This window comes from Scedosporium apiospermum (assembly GCF_000732125.1).
Source record: "Scedosporium apiospermum strain IHEM 14462 chromosome Unknown SEQ_SAPIO_0088, whole genome shotgun sequence".
NCBI classification, from domain to species: Eukaryota; Fungi; Ascomycota; class Sordariomycetes; order Microascales; family Microascaceae; genus Scedosporium; species Scedosporium apiospermum.
Window position 1 is genome coordinate 2,087,694 of NW_015971789.1, and position 17,248 is coordinate 2,104,941.

Consider the following 17,248-nt stretch of genomic DNA (forward strand, 5'->3'; position numbering starts at 1 on the left):
AGGAAAACTTGAAAAAAAAAGCAGAAAAAAAGACACCGGGAGAAAAAGGTGTCTGTCCCAAAACCGTAACCACAGACCAAAAAGACTGGAGTTAAAATGTGCTACAACTTCGTTTTCAAACCCTTTTTCAGATCAGATGCCATCGGGATTACCGTCCGCCGGTGTCCCCGATTGGGAAACACCCTGGAAGGCCTCTCCAAAGGCAGAATCGTCCATATCCATGTTAAGGTCTAGACCATCGCCGAGATCCGTACCGGTCGGCGCCTCGTAGGAAGCCAAAGCATCACCTGCAGTATCTAAGTCGCCCAATGAGCTAAAATCATTTTCAAACGTCGTTGAACCGCCATCCGCCGGCGTGCCAACCGCCGACGGCTGCTTCGCGGGGACAGATCCTGCTACTGAAACGGCTGCCGGTGTTCCCTTGGATGCAGACGCTGATCCGGAACCGGACGCTGCTTGAGCATTCGCATCAGGTGAGGCCCCACCCTTCGGCACCATGACCCAGTCGCCGCTGCCTGTACCTTGATCGGGGGCGGTCGGGGGCACGTTCTGAGCAGAGGGTTCTGTGTTTCCCATGATAGTATCGCCTCCCGTAGGCTGGGGCGCTTTCTGTTCCGGAAGTGCTGGCGCTGGAGCCGCGGGCGACGGGGCGCCAATGTCTCCAGGGGTGGCTACGGCCGATGGAAGGGCTGAGGTGTTGTGAGCCCCCGGCGTAGACGCAGACGACATGCCTGGCTGCATCTGGCTAAGAAGCTCCCCTGCCGTTCCACCCATCTCAAGATCCGGGTCATCCATACCGCCCTGCTGTGATGGCGCAGCCGACACTTGCTGTGAAGTAGGCGCTAAACCCCCTGGGGCTCCTGCCGACACGGAAACGGAGGGCACTGCCGCAGGGGGCTCCGGCTCGGGGGCAGGCGGCTGGTAACCACCGTCCTGGATTCGGGACACGGGGCGTAGGGATCGAGTCTTTCGGTTCAACCGGCTCTCGACCTCAGAGACAATCTCTTCGACCTTCTTCTTCGGCTTCTGCGGCAGGGATCCGCTTGATTCCTCATCTTCTTCTTCTTCAACCCTACCCTCCAAGCGCCAAGGCTCATCGCCAACGGCATCCGCAGTGTCCCTAAGATCCTTTTCGGCCTGGACAATGACGGCACTTTCCTTGATTTGGGCTAGCGCCTTCTCGTGGTTGGCTTTCATGGCCTCAATTTCGGCCTTGGAGGACTCCATGAAGTTGGTTATCCGCTTTTGAAATTCCTCCGCAAGTTTAGGATCCAGGCCAGACGAATAGGACCTTTCAATGGCGGTTTCTAGGGCTTCGCCGCCCTGCGCAGGGAATATGCCCTCAGTAAGGGAAGCAAGCTGACCCTTGAACCCAAGACCCAGGTCAGGAGGACTGATCTGGTCAATCCGGTAGGCGGATGACAAGATCTCCTCCATCCACTCGTGATTCTGCTGGTAGCGACTAAGAGCGATCTCTCGTGCTGTGACTTGATCGAACATATCTCCTCGCGACGTGTCTTCCTCATCATCGTAGACGGCAGCCTCGGGGGGCGGCACAGGTTGTACCGGCTGCGGGGCAGGGTGTGCTTGTGACGTAGATGCATGTCTTGCTCGCTTGGCGGGGGGTCCGGTTGGGGCCTGGGGGGGATATGCCATCTGCTGTGGTACTCCACGGGCATTCATCGGCGACGCGTACATTTGCTGCTGGCGGCCGCCTTCTCTGGGGAAGGCGATCTGAGGCCAGTTCACGCGGTCGGAGAGCATAAAGTCTTTCCGAGCGATCTGACCACACTTCTTAAGATACTGTCGGGTATTTATCATGGCATGGACGCGCTCGTCGAACGGGATCATGTTTACGGGGATTCGATCGTTCGGTTCCGAGGGGCCGTAGTGGACGAGCCAAAGACTGACGTCGGGCTGGGGCGCATGAGGATTGCCGGCTTGGGCGGGGACCAGGCGGAACCTGCGCCGCGCATGTAGGGCTGCCTGCTCGCCCGGCAAAAAACCGGATTTCTGGAGGTAGATCTCAAGGACCTGTGGCTAAGTTAGTCGAAGGCGGCTATTCCGCCCAAACTCTTCCAACTGCAACGTTCGGGGGAAAGAACATACAAGGCCATTGCCCAGATCTTGCTTGAATAACTGCTCGGGCGAAGCCCAAACGAACCCATCACTAGCAAAGTTCGTACCAAGTCGCGCGAGTGGTTGCCATGTGAGAAGTATCGTGCCATCAACGGGTCCATCTAAATACGTCCAGTGGAAGGGGCTCTGGTTTTTGGCGATGCGGGGGGCGTCCATGAGCCACTTCGCAACATCTTGGATGTCGACTCGGGGCATCAATGCATAGCGGTGGGTCGATATGAGGTGGACATGGGGGAGCTATTAATAGGGTTAGTCAAATAAGACAAAGGCACTAGAAGCAGGTTAGAGGTTGATTCTTACGAGATCTTGATTGATCCCTGAGCTTGGGTCCCTTGGCATGTTTGCCATGGTCGCAAATTTTTGCAGTGCAGCCGCCTGCTGGACCCAGGGAAAATATTGGACAAGATGGGATGAAAGAGTAAAGGATAGCTCTGCGACCTGGGCGGGCCAGTTGTCGACCAGGGTTTAATAGGTGGGAGGAGGCAATGGGTATCACTGTGGATGTTGTCTCGTCGAAAGGATGGAGATGAGCGTGTCAACAAGTCGCGACACGATATTCTCAGAAGGCTGGCAATTGCCCCTGTTGCAGCTCGCACGTCTAGAAGCTATGTCACGTGATGTAGACCACGGCAATGTGGGTGTATTAGTCACGCGGAGTGTGGCTTGTCCGTTGCTGGTACTTATTGCCGCCCAGTTATTCCCCACCAGGCAGTTGCAGAACCGCCCAAATATTCTCTTTCCTCCATTGTGATCATCATTGATCTGTTTTCTGCATCCAGCAACAGTGTCCCCTTGCTTGGGATATACAAGATAGGAAACCGCTCTAGGGGATACCGACGGAGCCAAAGACCTTACTTTGAGCAAGGCAAAAGCTCAGAGGTACGTGCCGCATCGGCTGAAGCAAGTCGAAAAACAATAAAGTTTTGTTTTATCGCGAGGTCATTCATTCATCATGTCCTATCCTCCACCTCCAGGTGTTACAGGATCCAGCCATCCCCCAGGGACCGTCTCCTCGCATCCGTCTCTACCCGCGCGACCGCCGGCGCCGAAAGGCACGACAGGATTCAAACCCGCGTTTGGTTCCTCTAGCAAGCCGTCGTCTTATCCGTCGTCTACGAGTTACGCGCCCGGAACGTCCGCCCAGCAGTATGGCCGGACCTACCCTAGCTACCCGCCGTCGGCGGTGAGCGCTGGTCCATATCAGGCGCAAGCGCACGCGCAAGCTTATCAATACCCTCAGTCAAGTTACCAAACCAGTGGCTATGGCCCAACCCCCGGTGTCGCCGCATATAGCGCGCCCCAGATCCGCAATCCTTTCCCCGTCCCCGGCAGCGCAAGCGACTATGATACCGAGATGGCGGCGCAGTACGCGCAGTGGCAGAGCGCGTACGTGAGCAAGGACGCGACAACGGGCAAGGATAGTACTATTGGCGCAGCGGGTCCCCAACGAGGTGCTGGCGCCGCGACGTCCGCGAACGCTATTCCCGTTGCGGCAGCTGCAGCTCCAGTCGTCGAAACAACTACCGAGGCGCCCGACAAGAAGAAGACGGTCGTGCGAGAAGGCGGTGGCAAGAAATGGACGGACGACACTCTCCTGGAATGGGATCCCAGCCACCCCCGCCTCTTCGTAGGTAACCTGGCTGGCGAGGTCACGGACGACTCCCTCCTCAAGGCCTTTTCTCGGTGGAAATCTGTGCAAAAGGCTCGGGTTATCCGCGACAAGCGAACCTCCAAGTCGAAGAACTACGGTTTCGTCAGCTTCAGCGATCCCGACGACTACTTCCAAGCTGCCAAGGAGATGAATGGCAAGTATATCCAGAGCCACCCTGTGATTGTCACCCGGGCGAAGACCGAGATCAAGGCGTCGGTCGTCAAAGAGAAGGATAGGGGAAAAAAGCATGGCAAGAAGGGCTACAAGAACACCGGTAGCCAGCAAAGCTACGAGCCTAACCTTGGGCCTAAGCCCGGTTCCGGAGTCCACAAGCCGGGTCAGAAGATGAAAAATGGTCTCAAGCTTTTGGGTTAATCCAGTCCGTTGCATCGATCACTTTCGGTCTCTGGGGTTGCGATATTGGTCTTTGGAAGGCATTGGAGAGGAACAGGCGTGGAGTATTTGGTCTTTGAATTATAGGAAAGTAAACGCTGGGCTGGATGTCATCCAAGTCTATGGGCGTTTGGAGTTTTCATATCCTTTTTTGGAAGCGTACAAATAAAGCAGTAGCAACGTTAATACAGACGGAAATACCAGTAACCCCTGTTGTCCATCAAGGCATGATTTACGATATCCGGAAGTGAGAGTCTGCTTCGAGAATTACTTTCTCTACACCCAGGTCTAATATGTGTCTCTCCACATTTACACTACATTCACTCTCCAATGACGATTAGGTGTCGAAGACATGAAAGGCAAACCCTTTCGAGCAACAGAACCCCTCAATGTGTTCACGTGCAGACCATCGGGGGATGTTTCAGGCACCCTCGAGCGAGAGGACAGGGTGCGGTGGCTTGTCCTGAGACAGCAAACTTCCTCCCGCTCAAATCAGGGCGGGATTTTCAAAGATGCCCTGGACGGATTCTGTCGCCAATTAGATTACAAAGGAAGCGGAAACCGTACCCACAACTCTACGGCGAGTCACCCCGTTGTCGTGTAAAAGCAACTATAAAGTTGGTTTTTCTGCCACTTGACGAGGAGCAAGAGCCCACCGCTCATTCGAGGACAAGAAGCAAAGTCATTTGGAGGATTGAGGCTAGTCCGCCTGGTCCTAATCGAGAACGAGGTTGGGAATCTGCTGGATGGATGGCGGGGCTGGCCAGGACGTCTCAGGCGCATCATTAGGGTAGGATATGCACTTCGCATCAGATCGGATCTAGCGTCATTAGTCTTTATTCTGCTCTCGGTTGTTTTAACCTTATGGCACGGTTGGGATCGGAAGGTAGCGTGATCTGACCAAAGCCCTTCGCTCGTCAGCTGGACATAATTTACTTCGTCTAACATGTGTACGACAGTCGTGCAGCATCCTCATCTCAGACAGACATTATCATTGTCACAATGATCTCGTTCAAATCAACGTCAAATAGACATAACGTAGTTAGTCAGCAAACATCGATCTCAGTACTGACCAAGATGATCGACCACCTCGGCATCGCTGTGGGCACAGGTACCGCAAGCGAGCACGTGGAGAGGAGAGAGAGGAGAGAACTTCGGCAACATTAAACCATAGATTTAAACAATGAAGTGCGGACAGGAAGTGAACATGAAGTGCTGAGATCCTCGGCACGGAAGAACTGCTATCCAGATGCAAATCATTGCCAACATTGAAGCATATCCTCCCCATACTTCGGAAGAGTTTACTTTTTGGTGGTTCACAAGTATGAGCACAGTCGATGACCAATGGGTGGTAGCAATTGCAACCTCTCAGAGCTGAAATTCAAAACTCCTCCACACTAAGATCTCTGTCGATCTGGAACGGGCCATGCTTGAGACAGTAGTGCATCACGATGAGAGTTGGAGGCAACTGCTACAAGAAATACAGCCAGACCTTTGATACCATATGTCGAATTGATCCGTCGATCAGGGAAAAGAAGGAAAATAATCCCTGATCGCTTAGCTCACCGCCAGTGTGTCGGGAGGCCTGCTGACCAGAGACCACATTGATATTCAATTGATCGATGGCGTCTGGTGGGTCATGAGAGCCTCTGTCCAGCACTCTAACCATGCGCATGGTGCTACTGGAGACAGTGGAGGGTTACGTCGAAGCTGGCACGAAGCCAAGACCGGCTGGTACCTGTCTGGTCAAGGGGGGTACCCGTGCTGGGGACTTTGCAACCGCATCTCACAGTTGAGCCAATGTTAGTTAAACTCCAGCGAATTAAATCCGGCGAACCATAGCCTTCGCCAAGGCCCCTTCCAGCGTTAAAGTCGCGAAGCGGATACCACGGGACATTAGCACTGCGAAAATGGTACCCCGCGGATACTTCGGATAGACTCTGGTGTGTTTTTTTCCTAGCTGCCAAACTCACCCATTCCAAATGAAGAACACTTTGTACCTTGATTGTACCCGCAGCTCGGCGCCCAGACCAAAATGACACTATGGAAGAGGATCAATGTGATTCCGGAGAGGACAGAGGCCAGTTTTGGGCCCCTATGAAGAGGTAGTGCAGGTGCAGGGGTCTGCTGAGAAAATGGTTTCTTGCTAGAACTACCCAAGGCCCCCTACCCCCCCAAAGCCGTGAAGACTGCACACAAGACGCCCCCGGACGAGGGTCGCCCAAAAGCAATTCGCGTCAATCTACAACCAACTTCGTACCCCCTTCCCCAGTCGATTATTTCCTTCTTCCGAACGGCTGCCTCAGTTGTCTCCACACCTTCGTCGGTTGGAACAGGAAACTTAAGAAGAAGACCATGCCACCCACAAGTCCTCCTCCCTTCCCTTCTCTGTCGAACCTTGACGAACTCCTTGCCGATGACCGCGGATCCGGCCACGCGACATCCTCTTCCTCACTAACCACCGCCGCCGTCCCGTCGTCCTTGTCCCCTTCGACAAACCACCACCGCAACAACCACACCACCCACTTCCATACCTCAGCGGCAACGTCTGGTCAGGCGAGCTCGACAGGTCCCCAGGATATCGAAATGGATTCCATTCCGGCCGGCCACAGGCGGAGACGGAGCAGCTTGCTCAACGGGGTCTCCCCTTTCCGAGCTACCCGTGCCCGCTCTCAGTCTCAGTCCAACACCTTGCAAGACGAGCCCAAGATCTTCGAGGAAGGCAAAGACGGCGACTCAATTGGACTGGGCGAGTTTAGCGACGGCAGCGTCTCGGACGAGGACCTCCACGACGACGAGGAGACGGGTCTCACGAAGAGGGAACGGGACCGGCGGAAGTGGAGGAAGAGGCGGAATACTCTGCTGGACCAGAGAGTTGCGCCTGAGAAGATCAGCGAGGAAGAGAAGAAGGAAGCGGACCAGAGCGTGGTTCGGTCGTCGCTCATTAACGTCGCGTTAATTGCTCTCTGGTATACATGTTCCCTGAGTATATCTCTGGTACGTTTCCCCCCCTTTACGGTCAATCTCGAGATGCCTTCCGGGCTCGTTGCACGCTTTTTGGCAAACACCTTTACAACAGTGGATCTGACCCCATCTGCTTCAATCAGTATAACAAATGGATGTTTGATCAAGATCGCCTCAATTTCCAGTTTCCTTTGTTCACTACAGCAGCACACATGCTCATACAGTTCGGACTTGCATCTCTTGTGTTATATTTCGTACCTTCTCTTCGACCTCAGAATCACCTAGGCTCGGACATGGGTCGATCGAGGCATGAGTCTGAGCCTAGGCAACCCATAATGACCAAATGGTATTATCTTACGAGAATTACCCCCTGCGGCGCTGCCACTGGACTGGACATCGGCCTCGGGAATACTTCTCTGAAGTTCATCACCTTAACATTTTACAGTATGTGATAATTCTTCCGGTGATGACGGCAGAGTTCCAAAGAGTCATTCCTCTCCCGCACGATGCTGCCTACTCTACTTCTTATTCACCTAATCAGACCTGCCTTTACCGGGCGGTGTCTTGTCTTTCGGCGTGCTGACAGTACTTTAGCTATGTGTAAATCTTCTGCTCTCGCATTCGTTCTTCTCTTTGCGTTCGTGTTCAGACTCGAAACCCCGACTCTCAGACTTGTTACCATTATCGCCGTCATGACAATCGGCGTTGTCATGATGGTCTTCGGCGAAGTCAAGTTCCACCTCGGTGGCTTCATCCTCATCATCTCGGCGGCCTTCTTCTCCGGTTTCCGCTGGGCCCTCACCCAGATCCTACTACTCCGCAACCCCGCCACCTCCAACCCATTCTCCAGCATCTTCTACCTCGCCCCCGTCATGTTCGCCTCTCTCTTCTTGCTCGGCTTCATGGTAGAGGGCTTCATCCCTCTCATCGAAGGTGTCGTCACGCTTCAGGGCGAGTGGGGAACTTTCATGACCCCAGCTTTCCTGCTCTTCCCGGGCTGTATCGCCTTCCTCATGACGGCGTCCGAATTCGCTCTGCTGAAGCGCACCTCCGTCGTCACGCTCTCCATTGCCGGCATCTTTAAGGAGGTCGTCACCATCTCGGCCGCGGCCCTCGTCTTCGAGGATAGGCTTACGCCCGTTAACTTTGTTGGCTTGCTAACGACCATGGTCGCCATTTTCGCCTACAACTGGTTCAAGATTCAAAAGATGCGTCGCGAGGCGCAGGCCGAAGTCCACAAGCAGCACCACATGCTGGAAGGATCCGTGTCGACGTCGCCTCATAGCGCTAGCGATATCGAAACCGACGAGAATTCTGAGGACGCCGGGCTGCTTAGGCATGGCGGGGACCATCATCACCTCGACGTGAGGACGGCGTCGCCGGCAAATAGTTCCGACGGTGCACATAGGGAACACAGGCTATAGAAGCGTGTAAGACGTATTCTGAAGCAAAAAGAGTAGGAGAAGGTGAATAAATCTTGTATATTTGTTGTCCCGCTTTTTCGTCCGTGGTCAACTTGGGAAGAAGCCGGCCGTGGACGACGTTGCCGGATCTTTGTATTTGTATACCCAAGGGTTACACATAGCCATGTATATCCGCATATTCACATCTATACCTATATATAGACAACCCACTCCGGCAGAGGCTCTGGTCTGCTTTGCCTGCGAGGGGCTCGCTTGCTGCGAAAGGCGGCTGGCAAGTTGGGAAAGAATAATTGAATTGAAAAGAGATCATATTGATGCCAGAACATGCATAGCTCTTGTGTTCATTGGGGAACAAAACGGCGCATATATTTCCCGTATTTACAGAGCGCTACTAGTTTCACCATCTATACTTTTGTTGTCTCCAAGCTGCTCCCATCTTCGCAACACCTTCTCATCAATCCCACCGAAAAAAAAAAAAAGAAAAAAAAAACTGCTGACTCTATTTCGAGACGCAGGTGTCGGCACTACTATCCTCGATAAAGATGCCGCCGTAGATGAGACCCTCGTCCAGACCGCTCTCCTGGTAACCCGAGTTGACGACGTCGCTGGTTCCGGTGGGCTTCTTGAGCATGCCGACCTGGTACTGGCCTTCGCCGGCGTTGTTGTTGTTGATGGGGTCGGTTGCCTTGGCGAGTTCCTCGTCGCCTTCCGAGTACCATACTTGGAGGGTGCTTTTAATTCGTGTCAGTTCTATCGGCTCATGATCTCTTCGAACGGATCGATCCACTTGGTCGGGAAGGAGAGAAAAATGAGGAAGGGAGGAAATCTTACTTTCCGGTGTAGTCAACGGTAATGCCAAAGTTCTGCCAAGTATCGCTCTTAATAGGAGTCGACCAAAGCTGCTTATTATTTCGATCCAACAACTTATACGTATCACGCGGCAGCCCAGTCTGGCCCAGGATAGTCCCAGTCTGGAAATTAAACTGGTTTGCATCATACGCCGCCGTCTCATGCCACACGAGAATATACTCATGCGTAAGATTCAACGCCCTCTGCGGATCCGTCCTCAAGCTAAAGTGAATCGTCTTCTTTCCCTTGGAAGCGGGGCTTCCCTCATTGCTGTCCTTGAGGAACTGGAGCCCGGCGCGGCGGAACCCGTTCTGGGTCATGAAGATGGACTTGTCGGACAGTGTGACCTCGAGGGGGACCGTGCCGGAGTCTGAGTCGAAGCGGGAAGCCTCGGCGACTTCGGGGAGCTTGAGGATCTCGCTCCACTTGAGGGTCTCGCCCTTGACGTAGCCCGGGTTGAAGGGCATCCAGCCGCCGCCATTGTTGGCGTCGAAGTCGGTCAGGGAGGCATCCTTGGGGACGCGGCCGTCGAAGACGATGGGGCAGCTGGGCTCTGCGGCAGGTAGGGCGAAGATGCCCTGGGTGAGGGCGAGGAGGAGGAGCGAGCGGAACATGCTGAGACGAAGCTAGAGAGAAGCTAGGTACTTTGCGGTAGAGGGCGAGAGAGGGATATCCGCAGGAAATGGGCTTTTAAGTGAAAGCCTTAACTTATATCGATGGCAGGGGGTTACCAAGGGTTTAAGACAGCGGGATAAAGTGAGAGAGGGACAGGACCAGGCACTTAGGAGACAGGAAAGGGAGAAACCCGACATTTTGAATGCGTAAAGACATAATAAGTTAATAATAAAAACGAAAAATGGTTCGGCTGCGGAAGCGAGGCCGGTTTTCTCTTCATTGTTTTCCTACCGGTTTTGTTAAGGCCCATGGTGATATCGGGTGACCTATAGTGTTTCCCTCCTCCCCTTCTCTCCACGCTCACATCCCCTTCGATTGATTGATTAAGGGGAGCCGAATATGTGGGGGAGAGATGAGGAGAAGGCGGGGAATCCGCAGATGGGATGAGGAAACGACGGAGATGCGAGCCGAGTTCAACCAGGTCCGTCTCGCGAAAGTTGTGCACTCGTATCTCCAAGGAGGTCAACTGCCTACCATCGACTAACGCATCACATCGCAAGGTCGATCACCCTAAGACTCGACAGAACGCCCAAATACAAAAGCGAGGGAAAGAGTCAATTGGGAAGACACAAAGAGGACGCAGTGGCCTGTGTCGATGGCTGAACGAAACAAGCGGTATCGACACTGCTGCACTGGATGGATTAATTTGCGGAATTGTTAGGGGTATTAGAGATAGATGGGATATATGGATAGAGTGCAAATTACCATGGGAAGCCGTGTGGTTTTCGACAGTCTGTCCTGTACGTAAAGCAGCGGATTGGAGCTGGTGGACGCCGGTGACGACGGCCCGGGAAATGATGGGTAAAGTGGGCAAGTGAGCTTCGGTGGTCTTCCTCCGGGTTTCTTTCGAGAATGGCCGAGCCCGCGGTGGTGCTGAGATGGAACTTGAAACTTTGGTCCAGGGAGTCGGGCTTCGAGTGTCTGGTCCGAAGATGATAGAGAAAGGAAATAAATATAAAGTAAAAAATAAAATGAAATGAAACAAAACAAAGGGGTGACCCGATGCTTGCCGTAACAATCATCAATCATGTTCCAATCCAAGTCTTGCTTCGCTATGCCTTGCCGTGTAAACAAAAGGAACACTGAGGTATCTATCAAACTCCATTCAATCAATGCTGTTTTCCCTCTCAATCCAATCATTCAAGGTGCTGGTCACGTCCCAAATCCATTAACCCTATAAATAACTCTCCCCCCTTCCAATAAAAAAAAAAAATATCGTTAGGTATCATGAGGAAATGCCAACAATCAAAACACGGCCTAAGAATTATAAAACTGAGTCGCGAACTTCAGTACTCCGAGAACCCTCCTGAGCCATCCGGCCAAGCGAACCTTGCTGGAAGGCTTCGTCGTCCAAGTGCCAGCCATTCTACACACCCTTCCTTACTTGCATTAAGAGGGAATCCCTCTTCATCCTCGATCTCGATAGCGGTTCCTTCAGTATAGCCTCTGGTGATAGGAGGTCTCCCGTCTCTATACCTCGGTTTCGTTTTGTCCTGGAGATAAAGGTAGAGGAAGTAAAGATTCTCATACACGGCCCGTATCAGCGTCTCACGGGCGGGCTCAGAGGGTTGGTTGACGAGGCGGTTTCGATAGGCTTTGACGAGGCGGCCAACTTGACGAGGAAAAGGAGACCTCCCTAGATCCCCTGCCGCCGTGCTATTGAACGCCTCTTGGAATCTACCAATCCCTGTTAGCTCGACCTGACGCATGATGATACGACAGAGATTGGCGAGATGACGAATCTCTTGTTCACCGCAAAGCTCCGTGTCGTTCACGGAGAACCTTGCAGAGCCCAGGCCATCCATCCATATGGGAAAATCGTCCTAAACCCCGGATCCCAGATGTTAGCGGGTCTGCCATTACCCCCCCTTTTTTTTCCATGCACAGGTTAACCATCTAGTCAAGGAGATAACCTACCAGACCTCGCCAATCCTTGACGCAATCATCCCATCCGGCGCTCCGATCAAATTTATTATCCAGAAACTCTTGAAGGTTGATGGCTCCATCCTGGCTCATAGCGCCATCATGATGGAGTTGATCCCAAAGCTTGAGAAGGCACTCGTGGGATTTAACGAGGTCTATCTCATACGATTCTTGGGAGAGGAGGACGCTGACTGTAGAATTCCCCATGTCGAGCATGAGTTGACCGATGCCTTCGCACAGGAGTGGGAAGTTGATTAGATTCCCAAGAACCACGCTGGCCCTAGCTTCGCCATCTCCCCCAGATTGAAGGATATCCGTGGCTATTCAATAGTTAGCCAGCCCTTATAAGGAGCCTCACGGCGAGGGCCGCCAGCGGTTTTGGAAAGAATGATTCGAAATCGCAAACAAGGTACGCGAACTCACGACAGGTCGAGGGGTTTCCCTTAAACTTATCAATAAACCAAGCTAGTGCGCAGAAGTCTTGCCGCTTTTGTTTCACGCAATTAATGCACGGGTCGCTATGGTCGAGGGGATTTTTGCGCTTGCACTGCAAATGACAAACAATCGTCAGTATCGTCATCTGGGGCCTAGCTCTCTTTCTTCTTCCTCTTCTTCTTCTTCTCCTCCTCCTCCTCCTTCCCCCACTACTTGACTTACCGTGACTTTGGATAATTTACAGCCAACGCAAACCGACCTGCTCTTGTCCACCAAGTTCGCATTCTCTGCTGCCTCGGCTGACAATGCTCCATTCCTCCTGCCCTTGACGCTTGTCGCCGACGAGACACTCGGCGATCGAGGTAAGCTTGGCGGAACTTGGAGGTTTCTGAAAAAGTCCGGATGAATCGGAGAAGTCGGGCCCCTGTTGGATTTAGACACGCGACTTTCCCGCACTGAGCCAGGCCGTGTACTCGTCTGGCTGAGCGACCTGGGTCTTGAGGTCTGGATGGTCGGCCTTGAAGGTCCATGTGGCCGATGCTGTCCTGATCTATGGTGGTCCGGAACGCTTAAAAATTGTTGCGCCGGATAGAAGGGATTGGGATCTGTGGTCCCCGGCGATCCCTGCTGGGTTACGCCGAAGTTGGACTGTTGAAAGGTCGGGGTGTGACCTAGTGAGTTTCTATGGTTGACTACTTGTAGACCAGGAGAGTGTTCGTCTGTAGAGTTGTAGTTTGGGGTGTGATTTTGAGAGGTGCCGATTCCTGGAAATGCCTGGGCCGTCTCGCGACCCAAGGGGTTCACATAGTTGACTGGACTAGAAGAAAGATCGCCCGTATTATGGATGTAGTTGTGCGGGTAAATTTGGCGGTCTGCATGTTGGTGATGGTCCCTAAGTCCAGGAGCGTTCAGGAAACTACTTGGTGAGCTAGGATACGACCCCACGTTGGGTCTCCCTCGGTCATGGAAACTCGGAAAAGTAGAACTTGAATAACCGGCTTCGGAGCGAGCGTCTGCGGCATCCGGGCTAAATACTGGCGTGGGATAATAGTCGGATCCGGTTGTAGTTGAGGGATAGGGAGGCCGAGGTCTCAGCCAAGCACCCCCGCCGATTGGCAGACCCGATAATTGGGTGGTTGTGTCGAATCTGTTGGCGCTGACGCCCGGAATGCCGATAAGAGATCTATCGGTGGCTGAAGAGCTGTTCTGGTCTTGAGAGAGTCGAAATATTGGTTAATAGCAGGATCTAACATAGCAGGTTGGACGCTGTTGTCGGCCTCGGACCCGGGTCGAGGTCGACCTCGAGGTTGGGGCGAGGGCCGGGGCCGGGGCAGGGGCCCGGGGGTGGGCGGGGTCTCACCTCTCACTTCCTGACCAAGAAGTCCAGCAGCATCACGATGAAATGGGCTTGAGGCAACAAGTTAGTTGGCACACCAAAGCAAAACTCGCTCGATAAAGGAAAGCCTCGCCAGCCTTACAGAACAGTGTTTTCGTAGGTTTCGCATTTTAGCATAGGAAGCTGACCTGAGATGGACTCAAGGTCGATCTCATCGTTGGACTCCATGATTTTAATGTGTCGAGAAGATAGTGGAGAAGGAGCGGCAGCGTGTCGGCAGATATCGCCAGCCCCCGGCGCGATATTGCCGGAATATCGAAGCCTGAGGCGGTTTACGACCTTTTGGAGGGTTGGAGTTGGATAGAATGACAAGAGTGATCAAGGGGAGAGAATGGGGGGGAGGAAAGGGAAGAGCCGTGGAGTGAATCGAGGCGGTTCGGAGACGCAAGCCACCTTAAAACGTTCCGAGGTTCGCGGCCTCCCTTAAGATATAAAAGAGTGAGGCTTTGGGAGCCCGCCTCAGGACACCGAAGGAAAACGTACCGAAATCCCAGCCAATTGCAATTTAACAAGGATCAAATCGTGTACCATCACCGAAATCAATTCAAGCGGACGTGGGACGTGGAATCGCTACGCCAATACATTGAATCCATTTAAATGTGAGATCGTTGCCGTCTAGATGTATCGAGGTTTCGGTCGTGGAAGTGTGGGTCCGGTGCTCTCGTATGTTCACAGAAATGTCGAGTGCCTGGGCTCAGGGTGCCTTGCTGGCTCCGATGTCTTGGGACTTGGGCTCTGTAAAAGTGCAAGCCCAACTGATCCTTGTTCTGTTCACAACCAGGCTGGATGACATCAATAGCTCTCCCCCAGTTCATACTTTGACTCGACGCAGAAAGAGACACATTCGACTTCCTCTCTCTCCATCTCTCCATCTCTCCATCTCTCCATCACTCCATGTCTCCATCACTCCATGTCTCCATCCCATCACTCCATGTCTCCATCTGTCTGTCTGTCTATCTCTCTCTTTTTTTCCTCATCAATAAGGTAAGGCAAAAAGAGAACAAAGCAACACAAAAGCAAGGAGAGGAAAGCAGCCGCCCTGTTTCCAAGGCTTTTCGTTTTCGGTGCCCTTTAGCTCTCCCAGACCCGCTCGCAGCTGAATGCAGTGACATGGATCGCTTTACGATTGGTGGGTGCGATGACTGATCCGATCAGTGCCAAATACTTTGTAGTTTTCGGTGCTCGAGGTGGAGGGCTGCCTTGAGACGCCTTGAACCGAGAATCATATTCTCCACCCCACTTAAGCTAGTACGAAGTAAGCCAGCCTGCACAAGCGAATCGGGACTCGAAAATGTGTCCCCGAGGGTTATTTCTTTCCCTCTATCGCCCTCTCCTCTTGCGGCTCCGTGTCAAGAAGTTGGAGCCGTTGAGGTGCTGGAGTCTTGTTGAGGTTGATTTCGTCCATTGTTTTGTCAACCGCGGACAGCTGACAGAATGCAAACGACCCCCGCTCCCCTTGTCAAGGCCTTTTCAAGACCAGGCCTTGGCTTGGGGGGCCCGTCAGCAGGCCACTTCGAACTCTGCGGTCGCACTAATATTCTGTACACTAGTGTACTTTGTGGGTCTTGCTTGGTCTGAGCTCGTCCAGAGCTTCAATCTTGACTCCGCCTTCCCGGTTTCAATTGCTCCAACCTCTCCAATTTCGAAGCGGTGTAAGCAAGTCATAATCTGCCCAGAACCACTCATGGGAATTCCTTCATCCCCGGCCAATCCCCTTCTCATCGCAATTCGCAATCCTGCGCAAAATCCCCTCTCTTTTTTTCAACTTTTGGTCTTTTCGGTGTACGCGCTTCGTCACCTCCTCTTCTTTGCGTTCAATCGCACGCATTGGCCCCCTGCTGGCAATCGCCCACGACAGCGAAGCGACAGATCACCGAACCTGCGTTGTTCTCTAGTCGGAGTTTGGTTATTCCCCACAACGCTGCATCGACACCGAAAAAAGCGCACCTTTCGCATTTCCCTGGAGCGAAACAAGAAGAGACGAAGAAAAGCATCCGGAAGAGAGAAGAAGGGAGGGAAAAATAAAAGAAAAATATCAAGATGGGGTTCTGGGATAACGACAGCGTGTCCATCGTCTCCAAAAAGTCCCACAGCGGACGCACCAAATACACCGTCCAGAACAAAAAGTCCCGCTCCCGATCCCGATCCCGCTCTCCGTCGCGCGAGTCTCGCCACAGCCGTAGCGCCTCGTCATTCTTCTTCGGCGGTGGCAGCGGAGGCAAGCACGGCAGCTCGCGGGTGTCGCTCTTCGGCTCCTCGGACAAACACGGCAAGCACAATAGTTCGAAGTCCTCCTTCTTTGGCCTTCCCAGCGGCAGTCGCTCCTCGTTTTTCGGTCTCGGTAGGTTTTTTTTCTTTTTTTTTTTGCCCCCTTCCCTTGTTTTTAATCTCCGGAGAAAAAAAAACTAACACAGTCTCCGTCTAAAGGCCGCTCCTCCTACTACAAACGCTCCCCTCGCAAAGGCTTCATCCATCGCGCCTACAAAAAACTCAAGCAACTCCTCCGCGACCTCGTCAAGTACGCCAAGCGCCACCCCCTCAAAGTCTTCCTCCTCGTCCTTGTGCCCCTCATCACCGGCGGCGCCCTGACCGCCCTCCTCGCCCGCTTCGGTCTGCGCATGCCCGCCGGAATCGAGCGACTCCTCGGCGTAGCTTCCAAGGCAGCTACGGGCGATGGAATCGGCCTCGTGGGTGAGGCTATGAAGATGGCGGGGAGCATCGCTGGCGGCGCGGCGGGCGCGGCGGAGGTCGGGCGCGGGAGGGATGGGGATTTTAGGTGGGAGAGGAAGGGTGAGGATGGGTGGGGTGGTGGGGTTTCGAGTGTGATGAAGATGTTTTCTTGAGGTAGAGATGGGGGCGGTGGGTTTCGTTCGTGGGTGACAGCGGGGTCGTGGATGTTGTATACTGATACAAGAGAGTCTGCTTGGGAAGATACCCTAGAGCGACGCGGGATGGATAGAGCGGCCATTGTGTTTTTTCTCTGTTGGATGGTTTATGTATGGATGAAGTGCATGAGTCCAAGGATCTTCTTCGACCTAGTTTTTTTTTGTTTATATTTGTTCTCCGGCCAAGGTTTCTTGGCTGGCTTTTTATATCTGATGTATATCTGTTGATAGTCTCGGCACTTCGTGTCAATGGAATGGGTCCAATTTACTCCTAAGCTAGCTCAGGAGCTCGAACTTTAAACCTCGTGCTAAGCTCTCGAGGGAATAGTTCCGGCGCGAACGGTCTTGCGAAGCGGATAGGGGGAGGCGGGCTTCTCAAATGCTCAATGCTGTGTACTTCGCGAGACTTCGACAGTTTTCGTCGTCCAGTTGCAAACCAAGCTCTTTTCTGATTTTGATGTGCGAGGTGTTTGGGCGGGGAATTGATTCGCGGTATGGAGTACGAAGAATGAGC

At 53.1% G+C, this 17,248-nt stretch overlaps 5 protein-coding genes and 1 pseudogene across 5 annotated transcripts; 3 read left to right on the plus strand and 3 right to left on the minus strand.

The window, feature by feature from the left end:
• Window positions 1-132: 132 nt before the first annotated feature.
• On the minus strand, window positions 133-2,478 carry SAPIO_CDS3555 (Uncharacterized protein; the record flags this gene model as incomplete). Its single annotated transcript, XM_016786327.1, has 3 exons — window positions 133-2,034; window positions 2,110-2,376; window positions 2,440-2,478. The coding sequence occupies 3 exons, from the start codon at window positions 2,476-2,478 to the stop codon at window positions 133-135; spliced, it is 2,208 nt and encodes a 735-aa protein (XP_016644333.1).
• A 613-nt stretch (window positions 2,479-3,091) lies between these two features.
• Window positions 3,092-4,165, plus strand: SAPIO_CDS3556 (annotated as a pseudogene; the record flags this gene model as incomplete).
• Window positions 4,166-6,538: 2,373 nt separating this feature from the next.
• On the plus strand, window positions 6,539-8,571 carry SAPIO_CDS3557 (uncharacterized protein; the record flags this gene model as incomplete). Its single annotated transcript, XM_016786328.1, has 3 exons — window positions 6,539-7,180; window positions 7,423-7,591; window positions 7,742-8,571. The coding sequence occupies 3 exons, from the start codon at window positions 6,539-6,541 to the stop codon at window positions 8,569-8,571; spliced, it is 1,641 nt and encodes a 546-aa protein (XP_016644334.1).
• Window positions 8,572-9,070: 499 nt separating this feature from the next.
• On the minus strand, window positions 9,071-10,034 carry SAPIO_CDS3558 (uncharacterized protein; the record flags this gene model as incomplete). Its single annotated transcript, XM_016786329.1, has 2 exons — window positions 9,071-9,302; window positions 9,403-10,034. The coding sequence occupies 2 exons, from the start codon at window positions 10,032-10,034 to the stop codon at window positions 9,071-9,073; spliced, it is 864 nt and encodes a 287-aa protein (XP_016644335.1).
• A 1,347-nt stretch (window positions 10,035-11,381) lies between these two features.
• Window positions 11,382-14,017, minus strand: SAPIO_CDS3559 (uncharacterized protein; the record flags this gene model as incomplete). Its single annotated transcript, XM_016786330.1, has 7 exons — window positions 11,382-11,401; window positions 11,480-11,918; window positions 12,013-12,338; window positions 12,442-12,565; window positions 12,676-13,636; window positions 13,705-13,860; window positions 13,932-14,017. The coding sequence occupies 7 exons, from the start codon at window positions 14,015-14,017 to the stop codon at window positions 11,382-11,384; spliced, it is 2,112 nt and encodes a 703-aa protein (XP_016644336.1).
• Window positions 14,018-15,889: 1,872 nt separating this feature from the next.
• SAPIO_CDS3560 (uncharacterized protein) lies at window positions 15,890-16,692 on the plus strand (the record flags this gene model as incomplete). The annotated part of the gene is made up of 2 exons (XM_016786331.1): window positions 15,890-16,190; window positions 16,277-16,692. The coding sequence occupies 2 exons, from the start codon at window positions 15,890-15,892 to the stop codon at window positions 16,690-16,692; spliced, it is 717 nt and encodes a 238-aa protein (XP_016644337.1).
• Between the last annotated feature and the right edge of the window lie 556 nt (window positions 16,693-17,248).